The 19335-nt window shown below is 35.5% G+C and overlaps 1 protein-coding gene across 1 annotated transcript in view; it reads right to left on the bottom strand.

Annotated features, from left to right (window-relative positions):
- Positions 1-19335, bottom strand: part of PIK3C2G (phosphatidylinositol-4-phosphate 3-kinase catalytic subunit type 2 gamma) — a 352443-nt gene that overhangs the window by 102364 nt on the left and 230744 nt on the right. Inside the window, 2 exon segments of the mRNA XM_066252620.1 lie at positions 11225-11373; positions 12077-12080. Coding sequence (XP_066108717.1) covers positions 11225-11373; positions 12077-12080 — 153 coding nt within the window.

Here is a 19335-nt window from a genome sequence, read left to right as displayed (position 1 = left end):
CAAAATTCCAATGTCATTTTTTAAAGAAATGGAACAAAAAATTATCAGGTTTATATGGAACTATAAAAAACCCTGAATAGCCAGAGCAATCCTAAGGAAAAAGAACAAATCTGGGGGCATTACAATACCTGACTTGAAATTATATTATAGAGCTACGATAATCAAAACAGCATGGTATTGGCAGAAAAATAGACACCCAGACCAAAGGAATAGAATAGAAAGTTTAGAAATAAAACCACATATGTATGGTCAAATAATTTTTGATAAAGGGGCCAACAACACACAATGGAGAAAAGAAAGCCTCTTCAACAAATGCTGCTGGAAAAACTGGAAAACTACATGCAAAAGAATGAAACTCGACTACAGTTTGTCCCCTTGTACTAAAATTAATTCAAAATGGATCAAAGTCCTAAGTATAAGACCTGAAACAATAGATTACATAGAAAATAACATAGGTACTAAACTCATGGACCTTGGTTATAAAGAGCACTTTATGAATTTGACTCCAAAGGCAAGGGAAGTGAAGGCAAAGATAAATGAATGGGACTACATCAGACTAAGAATCTTTTGCACAGCAAAAGAAACTGACAACAAAACAAACAGACAGCCAACTAAAGGGGAGATGATCTTTTCAAACAACAGCACAAATAAGGGCCTAATATCCAAAATATTTAAAGAACTCATAAAACTCAAGAACAAACATGCAAACAATCTAATAAAAAATGGGAAGAGGTTATGAACAGACTCTTCTCCCAGGAAAAAATACAAATGGCCAATGGATATATGAAAAGATGCTCATCTTCATTAGCTATTAGAGAAATGCAGATCAAAACTACAATGAGATACCACCTCACACCTGTTAGATGAGCTATTATCAACAAGACAGGTAATAAGTTTTGGAGAGGCTGTGAAGAAAAAGGAACCTTCATCCACTGTTTCTGGGAATGTAAAGTAGTACAACCACTATGGAAGAAAGTATGGTGGTTCCTCAAAAAATTAAAAATACAACTACCATATGACCCAGCAATCCTTCTACAAAGAAAGAAAACTATAGGCCAATATCCTTGATGAATTTAGATGCTAAAATCCTCAACAAAATATTAGCAAACCGGATCCAGCAATATATGAAAAAATCATACACCATGATCAAGTGGGATTTATTTTGGGGGGCAAGGCTGGTACAATATTCACAAATCAATCAATGTGATTCATCACATAAACAAAAGAAAGAAAAACCACATGATAATTTCAATAGATGCAGAAAAAGCATTTGATAAAATCCAGCACCCATTTATGATCAAAACTTTCAGCATAGTGGGAATACAGGGAACATACCTCAACATGATAAAGGCCATCTATGATAAACCCACAGCCAACATCATACTCAATGGGCAAAAATTAAAAGAAATCCCCTTAAGATCAGGAACAAGGCAGGGCTGCCTCTTTCATCACTCTTATTCAACATAGTTCTGGAAGTCCTAGACACAGCAATCAAACAAGAAAAAGAAATAAAAGGTATCCAAATTGGAAAAGAAGAAGAAAAACTATCATTATTTGCAGATGATATGATATTGTATATAGAAAACCCGAAAGTCTAAGTCAAAAAACTATTGAACCTGATAAACGAATTCAGCAAAGTGGCAGGATATAAAATTAATGCACAGAAATCAGAGGCATTTTTATACACTAACAATGAACTGTCAGAAAAAGAAAGTAAGGAAGCAATCCCCTTCACCATTACAACCAAAAAAATAAAGTACCTAGGAATAAATTTAACCAGGGAAATTAAAGACTCATACTCTGAAAATTATAAAACATTGATAAAATAAATCAGGGATATACAAACAAGTGGAAGCATTTACTGTGCTCATGGTCAGAAAGAATAAACATCATTAAAATGTCTATATTACCCAAAGCAATTTATAAATTGAATGCAATATTGATTAAAATACCAATGACTGCCTGGCCTGTGGTGGCGCAGTGGATAAAGCGTCGACCTGGAATGCTGAGATCTCCGGTTCAAAACCCTGGGCTTGCCTGGTCAAGGCACATATGGGAGTTGATGCTTCCAGCTCCTCCCCCCTTCTCTCTCTCTGTCTCTCCTCTCTCTCTCCCTCTCTGCCTCTCCCTCTCCTCTTTAAAATGAATAAATAAAAATAAAATAAAATAAAATACCAATGACTTACTTCAAAGATATAGAACACATATTTCAAAAATTTATATGGAACCAAAAGAGAACACGAATAGCCTCAGCAACTTGAAAAGGAAGAATAAAGTGGGAGGTATCACACTTCCTGATATCAAGTTATACTACAAGGTCATTGTACTCAAAACAGCCTGGTACTGGCATAAGAACAGGCATATAGATCAATGGAACAGAACTGAGAACCCAGAAATAAACCCACACCTTTATGGACAACTGGTATTTGACAAAGGAGGTAAGAACATACAATGGAGTAAAGACAATCTCTTCAACAAATGGTGTTGGGAAAATTGGACAGCTACCTGCAAAAAAATGAAACTAGACCACCAACTTACACCATTTACAAAAATAAACTCAAAATGGATAAAAGACTTAAATGTAAGTCGTAAAACCATAACCATCTTAGAAGAAAACAGGCAGTAAGCTCTCCGACATCTCTCGCAGCAATATATTTACCAATTTATCTCCACAGGCAAGTGAAATAAAAGACAGTATAAACAAATGGGACTTTATCAAACTAAAAAGTTATTGCTCAGCTAAAGTCAATAAAAACAGAAAAAAAGACAAACTAGACAATGGGAGAATATATTTGACAATACGTCTGATAAGGGGTTAATAACCAAAATTTGTAAAGAACTTGTAAAACTCAATACCAGGAAGACCAACAATCCAATCAAAAATGGGCAAAAGAAATGAATAGACACTTCTCCAAAGAGGACATACAGGTGGCCCATAGGCATATGAAAAAATGCTCAACATCACTAATCATTAGAGAAATGCAAATAAAACCACAATGAGATATCACCTCATACCAATCAGAATGGCGCTCATCAACAAAGCAACAGAATAAGTGCTGGCGAGGATATGGAAAAAAGGGAACCCTCCTGCACTGCTGGTGGGAATGCAGACTGGTGCAGCCTCTGTGGAAAACAGTATGGAGATTCCTCAAAAAATTAAAAATCGAACTATCTTTTGACCCAGCTATCTCACTTTTAGGAATATACTCCAAGAACACTATAGCACTGTTTTAAAAGAAGAAATGCACCCCCATGTTTATGGCAGCGTTGTTCACAATAGCAAAGATCTGGAAACAGCCCAAGTGTCTGTCAGTGGACAAGTGGATTAAAAAGCTTTGGTATATATATACTATGAAATACTACTCAGCCATAAGACATGATGACATCGAATCATTTACAACAACATGGATGAACTTGATAACATTATACTGAGTGAAATAAGTAAATCAGAAAAAACTAAGAACTATATGATTCCATACATAGGTGGGACATAAAAATGAGGCTCAGAGACATGGACAAGAGTGTAGGGGTTATCGGATGGGGGGAAGAAGGAGGGGGTTGGAGGAGAGAAGGGGCACAAAGAAAACCAGTTAGAAGGTGATGGAAGACAATCTGACTTTGGGTGATGGATATGCAACATAATCAAATGTCAAAATAACCTGGAAATGTTTTCTTTGAACCTATGTACCCTGATTGATTAATGTTACCCCATTAAAATTAATAAAAAAAAATCAACTGGGGAAAAGATAATTTAGCTTTATCATAAACTACTGAAGTAAGCACCATAGTATTATTTATCCCTACCTTGTCTTTTTGTAAAAGAGGCATATTCAGCTAGAGAAAGTAGAAATAATAACATGTCTAATGTCAGAATTTCTGGATCCATTCTTTAAAATCTGAATGATCTTGAAAAACTTTTTTTTAACCTCACTGAACCTTCATTTTTTAAAGTAGATATGAATATACCCTACATATTCTGGGAGAACCAAAAAACTAATGAATAAAAAAGAGCTTTCTACCTTGTACATTGTTTAAAAAAAATAACCACAATGCCCATTTTAAAGAAAAAAACTTACTTCCTCAAAACTGTAATTGAAATGTTCAGGTCAAATGGTTTGTAAGCCCCTGGAGTGTAGAACTCATCCTTCTGGTCTTATTTTATGTTCTTCCATGACTCTATGACTCATTCTATCAGAACACAATTTTCTCTAGTTAAGTGGTGATTGTATTTATTAAAGACTATTAAAGCAGTGAAATAATTAAAGGTATAATTATACAAAGGTTCAGGCGTTTTTCTGCCAACCTTTAGAAAAGTACTCTGTTTATATTATAGTGAAGATTGAAGGGACAATATTCTCTATAGTTACAGCAAAACTGTTTGAGAAAGAATAATAGAACTTTTTGAAATAAATGTAAATTTTGCAAAAAAGAAAAGAAACAGAAAAGAAGAGGAATGATGTCACTAGTACCTCTATGACTAAAATGATAAATTATTTCTTATTCTAGAATAGAGGCACTTTTATAGTTGTGGGAAATTAAGAACAATGCTGTTAATCCTAATATAAATAAATGATATTCTAAAACAAAGGATAAACTGAAAATATGGTTATGGCAAATGGGTGAAGTTGTGATTGACTGATGAACTTCAAGTGAGAAAAAAATGAATTGGAAACTATATTCCTTTCCTCCTGTCCTTATGCACCTGAAAGAACAGCATATACAAGGGAGAGCAGGATATATTTCCTGTGTTCACAGAAAGAAATCCAAGAAAACTTCTGGAACATAGAGTATCCTGTGGTTGAGCAACAAGAGATCAGGTTGAAAAGGCAAGTAGGGGAGCTTTTTAATTGTTTTTAAATGGGTAATACAATAATTGAATTGTATTTTAGAGAGATCTTTGCTGTTATTTTTGAAAAATAGATTTCAGTGAGGCCACATAAGAGGCTGGATTAGAAGACTCTTTAGGAATGAAAAAAAGTTATTGGATTTTAAATATAAGTAGAGTTGAGGAAACTGGGTGATTGATGGGATATATCTGGAGAGCTGGATGAGGCCTAAACCTTATAGCTATAAATATATATTTGGGAGTCGGTAGTATGTAGACAGTTACTGAAACCATGGAAATGGATCATATAGTCCTGAAAAATTATCAATTGCCTCCCCTCATGAATGATCTAGTATACCAAATTCATGATATCTAAATTTGAGCAAATTTTCTCCTGTAAGTTCTTCCTCCTCTTTGTTGTTTTATATCTCCATTTTTTGTTTCCATCACTGTCCAATTAACAAGAAATTCATATTTTCCTTGATTCTTTCTAGTTCTCAAATCCCCATGTCAATCACTGAATTCTATAAAAAACCACATCAACAGTCTCTTGTGTTCATTGCCCTTTCCATTACAATTATTTTATCTGGTTCATCTCTTCATCTTCATTTGTTTAGATAGCTTGAATAGCCTTTTCCTAGTTCTCCATCTCCTCTCTCTGATTGCATTACTTCTAAATTATCTAAAATATAAACTAGATGATAGTACTCCCTTCATCAAAAACGAAGAAACTTCCAGGGTCTCAAGAGAGAACAAAATACTGATTCTGGTCAGAAATGTCTTTCATAATCTCATGGTGATCTCTCACTTTAACCTTATTGTCTACATAGGTCTGCAGTCTGTACCAGAGACCACATATATAGAAACAGATCAATGTTTCTTTTTCTCTCCCTCTCTCTCTCTTAAATCAATCAATGTTGAAAAAATTAATAAAGTTGTGTTTTTTTAAAAAAAGACCTGACCTCCTCCATTCCAAGACATTTAATGACCATGCTCTTTAAGTCTTCACATGCACAGTACTTATATATTTCTCTCAGCCAGAATTCCTTTCCTTTTCCTCCTAGTCTATTCAACTTCGTATTAAACACTCAGCTCAAATGTTTCTTCCTCTTTGAAGCACTATACGTCCTCTTGATAAGATTTAATTATTGCTTTCTTTGTACAACAATCTTATCTTGGTGCTATTGCTCCCTGGATTTTACTATATTTTGTTCATGTAAACTTTTGTCAGATTAGATTTTAAATCTTTAGAATGTAGGAACTGAGTTTTTATTTAATGTTGAATTGTCTACATTGCCTAGCATGTTGCTTTATATATAGTTAAAACTTAGTATCTGTGAAATAATGAATGTATAAATAAATAAATAAATAAGTAAATAAATAAATAACTACTTGCTCTTGTTAGGCATTGAAAACCTATAAGTAACAAACTCAACCTTTGACTACTAAACTTAAAGTTAATCATAGGGAGCTATATTCTCAAAAGCAGCAAAAGTATAGATTAGGCTATACCTTATTAGTTCTGTATGCAGAGGTCTAGAGACATCTGTGTATGTATTGAGAGAATTTTCCCTTTTATACATTGAGTGAGATTGTTCATTTGCTAAGAAAAAGCTTCTTCTCTAGATCTGAATTACTTTCTATGGCTACTCTGAATACACAACTGCTTGCTAAAAACTCTGTCAAACATTTCCTTCAGAAGTAGACTCCTTCCTCTGACACACACACACTACACAGAATTACAAAGTGAACCCAGCTTCAAATCAGAACTCAGCTCCCTTCTTGTCACATGGCTGATTAAGGGTAGCAAGTGCTGACTTTGCCCCTGCTGATATGCTCCATTCTGTAGAAAGGAGGCTTTGAGTGCTATGAATCTGCACGTCAGAGTAAGGACTACCTCAGACCTGGGTCCATTTAGCCATGTCTGTTCTCTCACACACAGATGTAGAAGTTCAAGTGCCTTCTAGCTTAGATTACAAGGGTTATAACTTTATTTTTTTATTTATTTAATTTATTTATTCATTTTAGAGAGGAGAGGGAGAGACAGAGAGAGAGAAGGGGGGGAGGAGTTGGAAGCATCAACTCCCATATGTGCCTTGACCAGGCAAGCCCAGGGTTTCGAACTGGCGACCTCAGCATTTCCAGGTCGAGGCTTTATCCACTGTGCCATCACAGTTCACAAGGGTTATAACTTTAATTGCAACTATAGAAAAAGGAAAGGGTGGCTAGCCCTGGTAATGAACAAATAAGTGCCTCTTTAAAGGCTAGGAACATTTTAAAATGTCCTACTTCTATCTCCTACTAAATCCACATCTATTGTGATAGTTGTGCTTCAGGAAGCAGTCTTCACCACCACACAGAGAAGTTAGAAAGGTTTCTGCTGGGAAATATCTGATATAATGAGAGTGAAACACATATTAAGCTGGGTGAATGGTCCCTATGTTCTTTGGGAACCTTCCATAATAGCTGATATTGATTTTTTAATGAGAGAAAAGCTGATGAAATAGAAGCTTTTATGTTAGTGAATTCAGCCAGCAACACTCTTGAGTCTTTTGCAGATGTTGTGCTTTTAAGCAAGATGGGAATTTCACAGATTGTTTTTTCCCTGCCTGTCCCAGGAGTAAATAAAAAGGACTGTGGATATCTGGAAACAAGCTGCTCTCTATTGAGGGTGAGCCATTAACTCTCTCGTAGACTTGCTAAATGCTTGTGACTCATAATCCTGGCTGCTGACCATTCATGAAGATAGAATTTATGACTCATATCAAGTATTTCTCAAGTTATAACTGGGTCATGATGCAGTAGATTAAGTTTTTTTTTAATGAAGCCTACACAGCAAGGGTCAGTTCAAAAAGGAATTGAGGGAAACATAGATTACCCACATAGGAAGAAAATAATCTTTCATAAATTAAATTTGATTTTTACTATAAGAAGCTATAGTACAGAAAGTATGGCCCTGAAATCTTTACTGATGCATTTTTTTTTAATTTAGTGAGAAGAGGGGAGGCAGAGAGTCTCCCACATATGCTCCAACTGGGATCCATCTGGAAAGCCCACTAGGGGGCGATGCTCTTCCCACCTGGGGCCTTTGCTCAGTTGCAACAGGAGCCATTTTTTAGCGCCTGAGGTGGAGGCCATGGAGCCATCCTCAGGGTCCGAGGTCAACTCGCTCTAATTGAGCCATGGTTGCAGAGAGAAGGAGGAGGAGGAAGAGGGAGAGAGAAGTGAGGGGTTAGGTGTGGGGAAGCAGATGGGTGCTTCTCCTGTGTGCCCTGACTGGGAGATCTAACGCAGGACTTCCACACATCTGGCCAACGCACTTTCACTGAGCCAATTGGCCACGGCCTTTACTGATGTTTTACTTATCTACAGACTGCCATGTGAAACCTGAAAAGAAGAAAATCAAGAGGTAAATGAACAGAAACAGAGGGAATAACACACTGCTCTTTACATATATATTGGGTTTAATTGGTCCACATTACCTTTGACCTTTGTTTCTATTTCTGTGACAGTCTAAATCTAAGATTGTATGCTTAATCCTAATTAGTGTTCTTCATTGCCAAATTTTCCTCCTTAGCCTAAAAGTCAGGACTTGAATAGTTAAAACATAGGGAGATTTTGGGGGGATATAGTATCTACCAGAAACCTTCAACACCTGAATTTAATATTATATTATGAGAATTTTTAAAACACTTCATAAAAATGCCATATATCTATATTTTTAAGTGAAATAAGATTACATTAACTATAATTTAATGATTATTTAATATATTATGACGTGTCAGAAGGTTTCTTTTTAGGTAGGTAGAAAAGTTTATTTACTAAATAAGAGAAAAAAGCTTACCAATAGTTTTCTGAATCTATTTTTGCCAAAAGCCATTTGTGCATATTAACATGCTCACTTATTATTATTCAGCATAAATTTAGTGTCTCCTGAGAAACAGCATAAACTATATTTGTACTTTTCTGCTCTGGGTTTATTTTTCAAATGTCTATGACAGGTTTAAGTAGTAGTTAATATGGTACTTACTCTTGTATATTATTATTTACAGCATTATAGACATTTGGAAATTCTGAATACCTCAATTACTTGTATACATGAAATTTATCTTCCTTATTAAATTGAAAAATTTAGGACTGACTAGGTCTATTATGATAATGTATCCTCCACTATTTCTGGCATATAATAAATACTCAGGAGCTCATGGATTCATGACTTAGAGCCTGCAAGAGCCCAAGTAGATATTAGAGTTGACACTCTCTGAATATTTATTATGTAAATGGAGTCAAGGTCACAGACTCTGTCCTTGTAGAGTTTACTTTATGGTACAAACACAGATTATGAACCATAAGGCATCTCATAATCGCAATATGGCCTAACAGAATTGAGAGATAAAATACAAATCTACAATATGAGTCACTGTTTATTATTGGAAAGCCAACTTGAAAATTCTGGAGATGGACAGAACCTTATATATCCAGTTTACACGTGAAAAAACAAATGTCTTTATCTGTGAGGGGCTACATGTTTATAATATTTTTAGAAATTTCCATTTTTAAGACAGAGAAAATAAAAGGAAGGTACATATGTTGTTTTAAAGTTAAAACAAGGATTAGCCTGACCAGGTGGTGACACAGGAAATAAAGCATTAGCCTGGGATGCTGAGGACCCAGTTTCAAAACCCCAAGGTCACAGGCTTGAGCACGGGCTCATTGGCTTGAGCGCAAGCTCACCAGCTTGAGCACTGGGACGCCATTTTGAGCATTGGATCATAGACATGACCTCATCATGGTCACTAGCTTGAACACGGGGTCACTCATTTTGCTGGAGTCCCTGTGTCAAGTTACATATGAGAAAACAATCAATAAATGACTAAGGTGATGCAATGAAGAATTTATGCTTCTCATCTCTCTTTTCCAGCCTGTCTGTCCCACCCCCCACCCCTGCTAAAAAAAAAAAAATTAAAACAATGATCCAAATCAAATCTTCATTGCAACAAGGTTAACATTTTCAATAATACCTAATAGCACTTTTCTGAAATGATAGGAATGTTTTATAACTGTGCTCTCCTGTGTGGTATCACTAGCCACATGTGTCCATTGAGGTGCTATTGAGTACTTGAAATGTGGCTAGTGAGCCTAAGGAGCTGAATTTAAAATTTTATTCAATACTAATTAATTTAAATTTAAATAACCACAAGTGACTAGGGGATACTGTATTGGACAGTACTGTTACAGATTAATAAGGATCTAGTATAATAAATTAGCTGAACCCTACTATGTATATGGCAGGTACTGTTTTAAGTACTTTGCATTAATTGTCTACTAGGGTTACTATGAAATGTAAATCAATTAATACACATAAAAGTCTTAGCATAGTGCTCATGCAAAGTATTCACTATTAGGTTATGCATTCATTAATCCTATATCTACCAAGTATATGCTATTAGCTTCATTTAATAGATGAGAGAACAGTCTTACTGGAGTTCAGTAGCATAACCTGAGGAATGTAGCCAGTAAATGCAAAAACTAAGATTCAAACCCTGGAAGTTCTGGCTACCAAGTTTGTGCCCTTAATAGCATCTGGTAAAGTTATTGTCAACTGAACCCTTTAAACCAGTTATTTTTGATAATCATATTGACTCCAAACACCATACTGATCTACCAAGTTGTATCTCTCCCCTACAGTTCGTTGCAATTACTAGTGTGTATGTATGTGACCAAATTAAACATTACATTCTTTTCCCAGAATACTGTATATTTCTAACAAACCCTTTTCTTCTCACCCTGTGTAGCTAGCTGACCATCATCTCTTTATATTGGACAATAGAATGAAACATTAAATTTAGAGAGCATATAGGACCATGACCCAGCGGACCCAATGTGTACTACTAGAAATAGCTTTCTCTGGTTGAGTTGCTAGCAAGTCATCTCACATTTTTGACTCTTAGTTTCTAATCTGTATAACAAGCAAATGATTAAAGGCAGTGATTGGGAGGGAAGACAGGAACAATCCTTGCCTGGTCTGTATCATTGGGTTGATACAATGTGTAAATGTGATAGTTTTTTAAAAGCACTTTTGGAAAAAAAAATTAAAGCACAATACAACTGATACAATATTTTAAATTACTGTGCTTGATCTTAATAAAAAATACTGAGATAGTCCCTGATTATATCAGTATTATCTTGAATAGAAATATTTGCAACTATTACTATGAACTAATGTAATGAATTTTTAAGAAATGTATTTATAAACAACACATTGGTATTTTTAGTTTGTCCATTTCTTTCTGTTTTGAATAGCTCTTTGGGAAACTCCAAGCCATTAGCAAAAATAGTCTACCAAAAGATAGACATAAATGAAGCTTATTATTTTTGTTATTTCCCCATGGGACTTACCATTTCTAGCAGGTTCAAGAACAGTTGGCTGTGCCACCTGACAATATTATAAGCTTGACAGCAAAGTTCCACAAAATCTTGGAAACGCTGTGGGTTTTTCCCCCCCTCTGTAATAAAGTATTCCATTTCTGAAGTAAAAATAAAAGAGGCTGGGTTCCTATAAACCAAAAACAGTAGCAACCTTAAACAGGAAGAGAAGTGGTTTGTAAGGTTAAATTAGTCAGCTACAATAACTTATTTCCATTAAAATTTTTGTTATTCCCTCTCTATTCTAATGGATGGACCTCCTTCATCATAGGACAGCTGGAGAAACTTGCTAATTGTAGCTTTTGAATAATGTGGCTGGGCTGTAACAAAGAAGGAAGGACAAATTATTTTTCATTGTCAACCTATACGGTCTCAAATATTTAATTCCAGGTTATATGTGATAGGAATACTATCCATTAAAAATTAGTGTAAGGACAACTTAATAATAATGATGTTTTTACAGACAACATATTTACTGCTAAATTTTGAAATTATCAAACAGATCATGTATTTGATCTCCTGGTATTTTTGTTTCTTTGAGGATATATTGACCCATTAGGAAAAAAGTTTCAGGTAAAAACTGAGATGTATAATGACAAATCCTTTCAAAAGGCAACCTGTAAAATAAAGCAGATGTTACCAATTCACTATAATATGCTCAGTGAAGGGAAAAAAGATATAGCTATATTTTATTTCACACTAGGCCCAATAAAAATATTTATTAGAAAGGGTAAATATAAGCTGACCATGTTGTTATGGAAGTAACATTGCCCCATACAGTCTCAAGGTTGAAAAAACAGGAAAATAAAGGATCAGAGAGTTGACCCCTCTTCCCTTATTTTTTGTCATGGTTTTTATTCATGCTATTTCAGACACAGAGAGACCTGAGATGAAGCATTAACTCTTCTAATAGAGTCTAGCAAAGGAGAGATTGGAAACACTTCTCTGTGATTAAGTTTTACTCATTGAATAGAACAACGACACAACAGAATTTTGATGCTGATTTGGTCTCAGGTCCTCTCGAAGTATTTGAGATGAGAATAAAGTTTTAGATTAAACTTTGTTTAAAAATTGAGTTTTGAATTAATTGAAACAGAACATTTTTAAAATTGAGCCTGTCAACCTAGATATAACTAAGGTTGGTCCAAGCAGTAATTGAAAAAAGTCATGGATTATTGTGGAAGTCTCTTTTTTTTTTCCTTTAAATGGTAAAGACTAATTGTGTTAATTAATATTGCTATGCTTAGCTATTTTAGTAAAAATGTGATAGAGTGAGAAATCTTGCTAATCTGATTTAGTTAGCCAGATCTTTCAGAAGTATGGATATTCAAATCAGAAAGTCACAGTCCAGGCATTTTGTGGCTGACTGGACTTGACAAGTGAAGTCTTTTAAAGACAATGAATTACCTACCTCCGTTTGGTTGTGGTTATTTTATTTTACCTTATTTTATTTTGTGATTCATACTACCATTGAATGTTAGGAGGAGAGACTGGTTTAACAATCACCTCACTTAAATTTATATTCATTCATTCAAAAAAATTTATTGAGCACATAGACACTGGTAAATAAATGTATCTTAAGAATCAAGTCCAAATTTTAAAAATTTTTCTCAAAATCCTTCTATATTTGTCTTTCATTAACTCATCCAACCTATATGCTATGAGTCTATTTTATAGCCCTTTGCTTTAGCCAAGGGAGGAGCAGAGGTGTTCAAAACATGAGCTACAGCATTGGTTCTAATCCCAGATCTGTTGTATCAGTTTTAAGTCTGAAAACATATTACATTAAGTAATATATAGCTCTTAGAATTACTGTGAAGATGAACACATTTCCTCCTTCCATCCTAATCACCATTACAAATCAGATGACCATAGCAGAATGTCAAATACACAGAAGAAACACCTAAATTACAGGAAATATAAACTAGTAATAATGATATTGGAGAACATAACTTTTGCTGTGTTGAAATATCAGTCTAAATTTTCAGTGCATTCAGCAACATAAAATCTTGCATCTTTTCTATTGGACTTACATGGTTAACTTCTGAGCTATTTTTAAAATAACTTAAAATTTAACAAGAATTTTTTTTTTCTATAAGTGAAGCTCGCATAGGAAATAGAATGCTACCTCATTTCTACAGGCTGTTGGAGTCATGGCTGGTATTTGGTATATCGGTCCACTGAAATGCGAGCCTAATCCAAGGTTGCAGAACTCATGTCTCAAGTTTAAGCAATACTTATAAATCTGAGAAATAAATTGGCTGTGGCAAAAGGAAAGATTGGGAACTATTTGATATCTTATAGTCTATACTGTTACTGCATTCTGAATCATATTTAGAAACTCTCTCATTTATAGTTGTACAAGTAGATCAAAACATTTTTGTTGTGGCTATCCTAAATTTGTACAAATCAGTAATTTTACCCTTTCTTACCCAAGTTCTAACTGTTCCTGCTTCTGTACCTTTTACTTTTACCTGCATTGTTTCCCATTTCCAGCCATGTTTCTCTCTCTCACCTGATGACTTAATGTCCTAATAAGGCATTTTAAGAGATACAGATTAAATTTTTTTTTCTTGTAAGTCTTCTGTAAGTAACCTATCCCTTGCTTTCTCTCTTACTTTGCCTTACCTTTTTACTTAGTCCTACATATTTTATTCTTCATAGTTTCTAGTAGTCTTTAATTTTTTTCCTCACAGAAGATCTATGTGGTTTTCAGGGGTAGAGGGACTATTTTATTATCATTTCTTTTGTATTCTTAATGTCTCAAACAATATTTTGGTGACATTCTATTATATGCAATGAATGAAACAGTAAATAAACAGAGCTCACACTGTGAAGAGCTTGTGATAATTTATCAATTATGTGAGAAGGCCATATGAACAAACTCTGCTTTATGTCATTTTATTGACAAAGTTAATCTTTTTATTAACATAATCAGTTTTTCATTAAAATTGTTATTCTATAAAATTGCTGAAGCTCTGGCTGGTTGATTAAGTAATAGAGTGTCAGACCAGCATATGGAACTCCTGGGTTCTATTCCTGGTCAGGGCACACAGGAGAATAGCCCATCTGCTTCTCCACCCCTCCCTTTCTATTTCTCTCTATTCCCTCCTGCAGCCATGGCTCATTTGAGCAAGTTGGCCCAGGGGTGCTGAGGATGGCACCATGGCTGCACCTCAGGTGCTAAAATGGCTCAGTTGACAAGCAAAAGAGCAATGGCACCAGACAGGCAGAGCATCACCTCATAGGGGGTTTGCCGGGTGGATCCCAGCAAGTGCTGGAGTCTGTCTCCTTGCCTCTCACTTTAATAATAATTGTAATGTAAATTGCTGAGAGTATTTTATGTATTTCTAATTTAGTGAGAAAGAAGCAGTAGTTTAAAAATGTACACATACTTGGAAAATTTAAGAATATTTTTATTGCAAACACTAATTATTAAGGAGGCAAATAAATTTATTTGATATGACAAATATCAAGACAATAATTTGTTGTTTTTTATTACTTATGTGTAAAGTTTCCTTTAACCCTACTGTAGATATTATCTCTTTATATAAAGTCACTAGAATACCAAGATAATTATCAGTTAGCATTTACAGATTACCAACTCCACAATACAAAAGACATGAAGAAACATTTTACAGAGGAGGATATGCAGATGGTTAATAAGAAAATCTTGTTCAACATCATTAGTCCTTAGGAAAATTCAAATTAAAACCATGATAAGATATCACTGTATACCTACACAGAATGGCTAAAATAAATAATTAATAACAATACCAAATGCTTGCAAGAATATGGACAAACTGGATCAGTCATATATGAATGGTGCAAATGTAAAATGGTACGGTCACAATGAAACCCTCCTGGCAATTACTTAAACAGTAACAACATGCAGCTATCATACAATCCAGCAACTCAACTTTTGGGCATTTATCTCAGAGAAATAAAAACATATATTCACAGAGAAGCAACTTTTATTTATAATAGCTGGAATCTGGAAATAACCCAGATGTCCTTCAATGGGTGAACAATAAACAAGCTGCGGTATATTTATATCATAGAATATTATTTGTCAATAAAAATAACAAACTATTGATACACACAACATCTTGGATGACTGTCCAGACAATTAGCTATGTAAAAAAAAAGCCATTCTCAAAATATTATATACTGTATGCTTCCATTTATGTAATATCTTTGAAACGACATAATTGTAGAAATGGAGAACAAATGAATGGAAGGGCAGGGGTGAGAAGAAGTGGGTGTGCCTATAAAAGGGCAACATGAGGAATCCTGGGATTGATGAGAGCATTCTCTATCTGGGCTGTATCGATATCAATATCCTGGTTATGATATTGCACTATAATTTTATAAGATGTTATCATTGGACAAAACTGGTAAAAGATACATAAGGTCTTTCTTTTTCTTTTCTTTTTTTTTTTTTACAGAGAAAGAGAGAGAGAGTCAGAGAGAGGGATAGATAGGGACAGACAGACAGGAACAGAGAGAGAAGCATCAATCATTAGTTTTTCATTGCGACACCTTAGTGTTCATTGATTGCTTTCTCATATGTGCCTTGACTGGAGGCCTTCAGCAGACCGAGTAACCCCTTGCTCAGGCCAGTGACCTTGGGTCCAAGCTGGTGAACTTTTGCTCAAGCCAGATAAGCCCACACTCAAGCTGGCGACCTTAGGGTCTAGAACCTGGGTCCTTCGCATCCCAGTCCGACACTCTATCCACTGCACCACCACCTGGTCAGATAAGATCTTTCTTTTTTTAAAAAAAATTTGTTTATTGATTTTACAGGGAGAGGAAAAAGAAGGAGGGATGGGGAGTCGGAAGTATCAACTCACAGTTGCTTCACTTTAGTTACTCATTGCTTGTTGTATGTGCCTTGACTGAGCAAGCCTATGGTTTCAAATCAGAGACTTCAGTGTTCCAGGTTGATGCTTTATCCACTGTGCCACCACAAGCTAGACCATAAGATTTCTTTGTATTATTGTATTATTTTTTACAACTGCGTATGAATCTACAATTACCCCAAAATCAAATGTTTAACTAAAATTCTTGTGAGTCACCTGGATTAAGATATTTTTGAGAGAGAGAGATGAGAATCATCAACTCATAGTTGCAGTACCTTAGTTGTTTACTGATTGCTTTCTCATACTTGCCTTGACCCGGGGGCTTCAGCCAAGTCAGCTACCCCTTGCTCAAGCCAGTGACCTTGAACTCAAGCCAGCAACCTTGGGCTTCAAGCTAGAAACCCTGAGTTCATGCCAGTGACAATGGGGTCATTTCTATGATCCCACACTCAAGCCAGCAACTTTGGGCTCAAGGCAGTGACCTTGAGCTTCAAGCCAGTGACCTTTGGGCTCAAGCCAGTGGCCATGGGATTACGTCTATGATCCCACACTCAAGATGGCAACCCCACATTCAAGCTGGTGAGCCCATGCTCAAGCTGGTGCCTTGGGATTTTGAACCTGGGACCTCAGCATTTCAGATGGATGTTCTATTTACTGGGCCACCACTGGTCAGGCTGGATTAAGATATTGATGGAAGCCTTGGATGTAGCTGATGCTCTTTGGTACAGATCATAGATTAAGAAGAGACAAAGGCGAAGATGATCTTGGGGAATCTTAGCATTTAGTGGACTGGTAGAAGGGGACCATTCTGCATTGGATATTGAGAAGGGGAAAGAACTTGAGAGTGATGATGCATCCCAAAAGGCAAGTGAAGAGGGTATTTGGAAGAAGACATAGTCAACATTGTTGACATCTGCTAACAATTCAAGTAAAATGAGGAATGAACACTGTTCAGTTTAACACTATAAAGGTCATTGTTGAGCTTGTCACGTAATGACAAACAAGGCCAGATTAAAGTGGTTATAGAATGGGAGGTAAAGAGAAGGAAGTCAAGAGTTCAGACAATTCAGGAAGTTTGTGAAAATGAGTGAAATGGCACACAAACTGGGGGTTCGAGGCAGTTATTTAAAATTTGGAAAGAAAAGCATATTTAAAAGGATTATTTAGGAAGGAGGTGCTAAATATGCAAGGACAAACTAATTATTGATCATATAATGTATGTGAGAAGGTAGGAGGGAAATAGTTTCAAAGCACAGATGGAGGATTGGCTTTAAAGAAAAAAACAAATTATTAACACAAGAAGGAAGGCATTTTTGCGCAGATGTAAGTTAGTGAGTTTTGCATTGAGTAGAAAAGCAGGCTCTGTTCTGTTCTGTTTTCTCAGCAAAGTAGAAAGTGTGGTCATCTTGTCTAAAGTCAGGAAAGGGAATAATGGGTTGGAGAGATCTGACGTTTATTCTGTGCAATAATGTACAAATCATTGTGGTGAGGGAAATAGTGATATGACCACAGCAGTACTGTGGGATTTCTGGGCCAGGAGGATGGCCGTTTGAAACTGGAGACAATGTCTGCCCTGTTGCGTCTTGTGTTTGGCTGCTATAGTGCAGCACAGAGAAAGCAGATGTGGGTTGCTTATTTTCTGCCTCCACAATTTTACTCCCTGGACTCTCTACTTAGGGCTATATTTTCTTCTTATTTTTCCCTTATTTAAGTCTCACCCTTTCTTCAATGTCCTGCTCATTTTCTACTTCCTCTGGAAAACTTCTCAATACCTCTAGCCCTCACAGTGGGGACTGCCCTGTTCTAAAGTGGATTATAGAGGAAAAGGACTAAGGATGTTAATTATAATGAATGCACTCTGAAATAGGTGAGATGCTGTACCCTTAAAATGGAACAGTCTTTTATTTATTGAACTGTTCTTTAAACAAATATGTATGTACTTTAAAACTGAGCCTGACCTGTGGTGGTACAGTGGATCAAGCGTTGATCTGTAATGCTGAGGTTGCTGATTCAAAACCCTGGACTTGCCTGGTCAAGGCACATATGGGAGTTGATGCTTTCTGCCCCCACCCTTGCTCTCTCTCTCTCTCTCTCTCTCCTATAAAATGAATAAATAAAATCTTTAAAAAAAAAGAATGCTGTTCAATTTGAAAGAATTGAGTGCATAAGCTATTTGAGAACACAATAATCCACAAACACAACTTCCTCAAATTTGAATTATACTGTCTAGATAATACCACTTGGTTTCATCCCAACAGTTCAGGGTGGTCTTTGGCCATACTAAGTTCAGCACAATAGTACTGATGGGCTGGAAAAGCTAGAATCACATGCCATGAGCATTTAACTTCTATTAGCTTACTTATTCTAATTAGATCATTTAAAAAATATATATAAATATATATATAAATATATATATTTATATATATATATTAAATATAACTTTATATATATATATATAAAGTTAAAAGAGAGTCACCTATTTTGCATGTCTTTTCATAATTAAAAGAGCATATTGCCCATGGATGGGAAATGGCCTTGCTACTTCACACTTGATCTTAGATTTTTAATGCTTCTCACAGTACAATCATCTCACAACATATTTTAATGTAGTTGTTAAAGATTTCAACTTTACATATATATATATATAATTATAATTATATATTAGCCATAAATTCAGGATCACTGTGTCATGTGGAACTAACTAAATAGGCATTTGTGCCAATGCTAAAGAGAAAACAGGGTGTGTTGGGATTATTGAGAAATGAAAACATTCATCTCCTATATGGCACCTTCCCAAAGATCCTATGACCTATTGTCTATGACTCTGGACAAGTTATAAGAACTAAGATTTCTCTCTGACTTAGATCTTAATTTGTGAATCAGAGAAAATAACAGTAGCTGCTTTAAAGAATTCCTGTAAGAATTAATTAAACTAATGCACACTGAGTATTTATGAGTCTTTCAATGGTAATTTTAACTGTTTCCTTTAGAATCTGATTCCTCATATTGGACGCTGCAGCACCCACCACACAAGGAACACTTGTCACCCCCCACGATAATCCATGGCAGTGTGAGAAGAGTGACATGTTTCAATATTGGTGATTGAGGCAGGGGATGTGGAAAGTGGCATGGACAGGCCAACAATTCTATCAAGGATTTGTGACAGTGGGATCAGTCTGCTGGGCTCTGTGGACATACGTGTCTCTTCCTTTTGTAGTACTG

Source organism: Saccopteryx bilineata, chromosome 1 (genome assembly GCF_036850765.1).
Source record: "Saccopteryx bilineata isolate mSacBil1 chromosome 1, mSacBil1_pri_phased_curated, whole genome shotgun sequence".
NCBI classification, from domain to species: Eukaryota; Metazoa; Chordata; class Mammalia; order Chiroptera; family Emballonuridae; genus Saccopteryx; species Saccopteryx bilineata.
The sequence above is the reverse complement of the archived record's forward strand: the minus strand, read 5'-3'. Positions and strand labels throughout refer to the sequence as shown.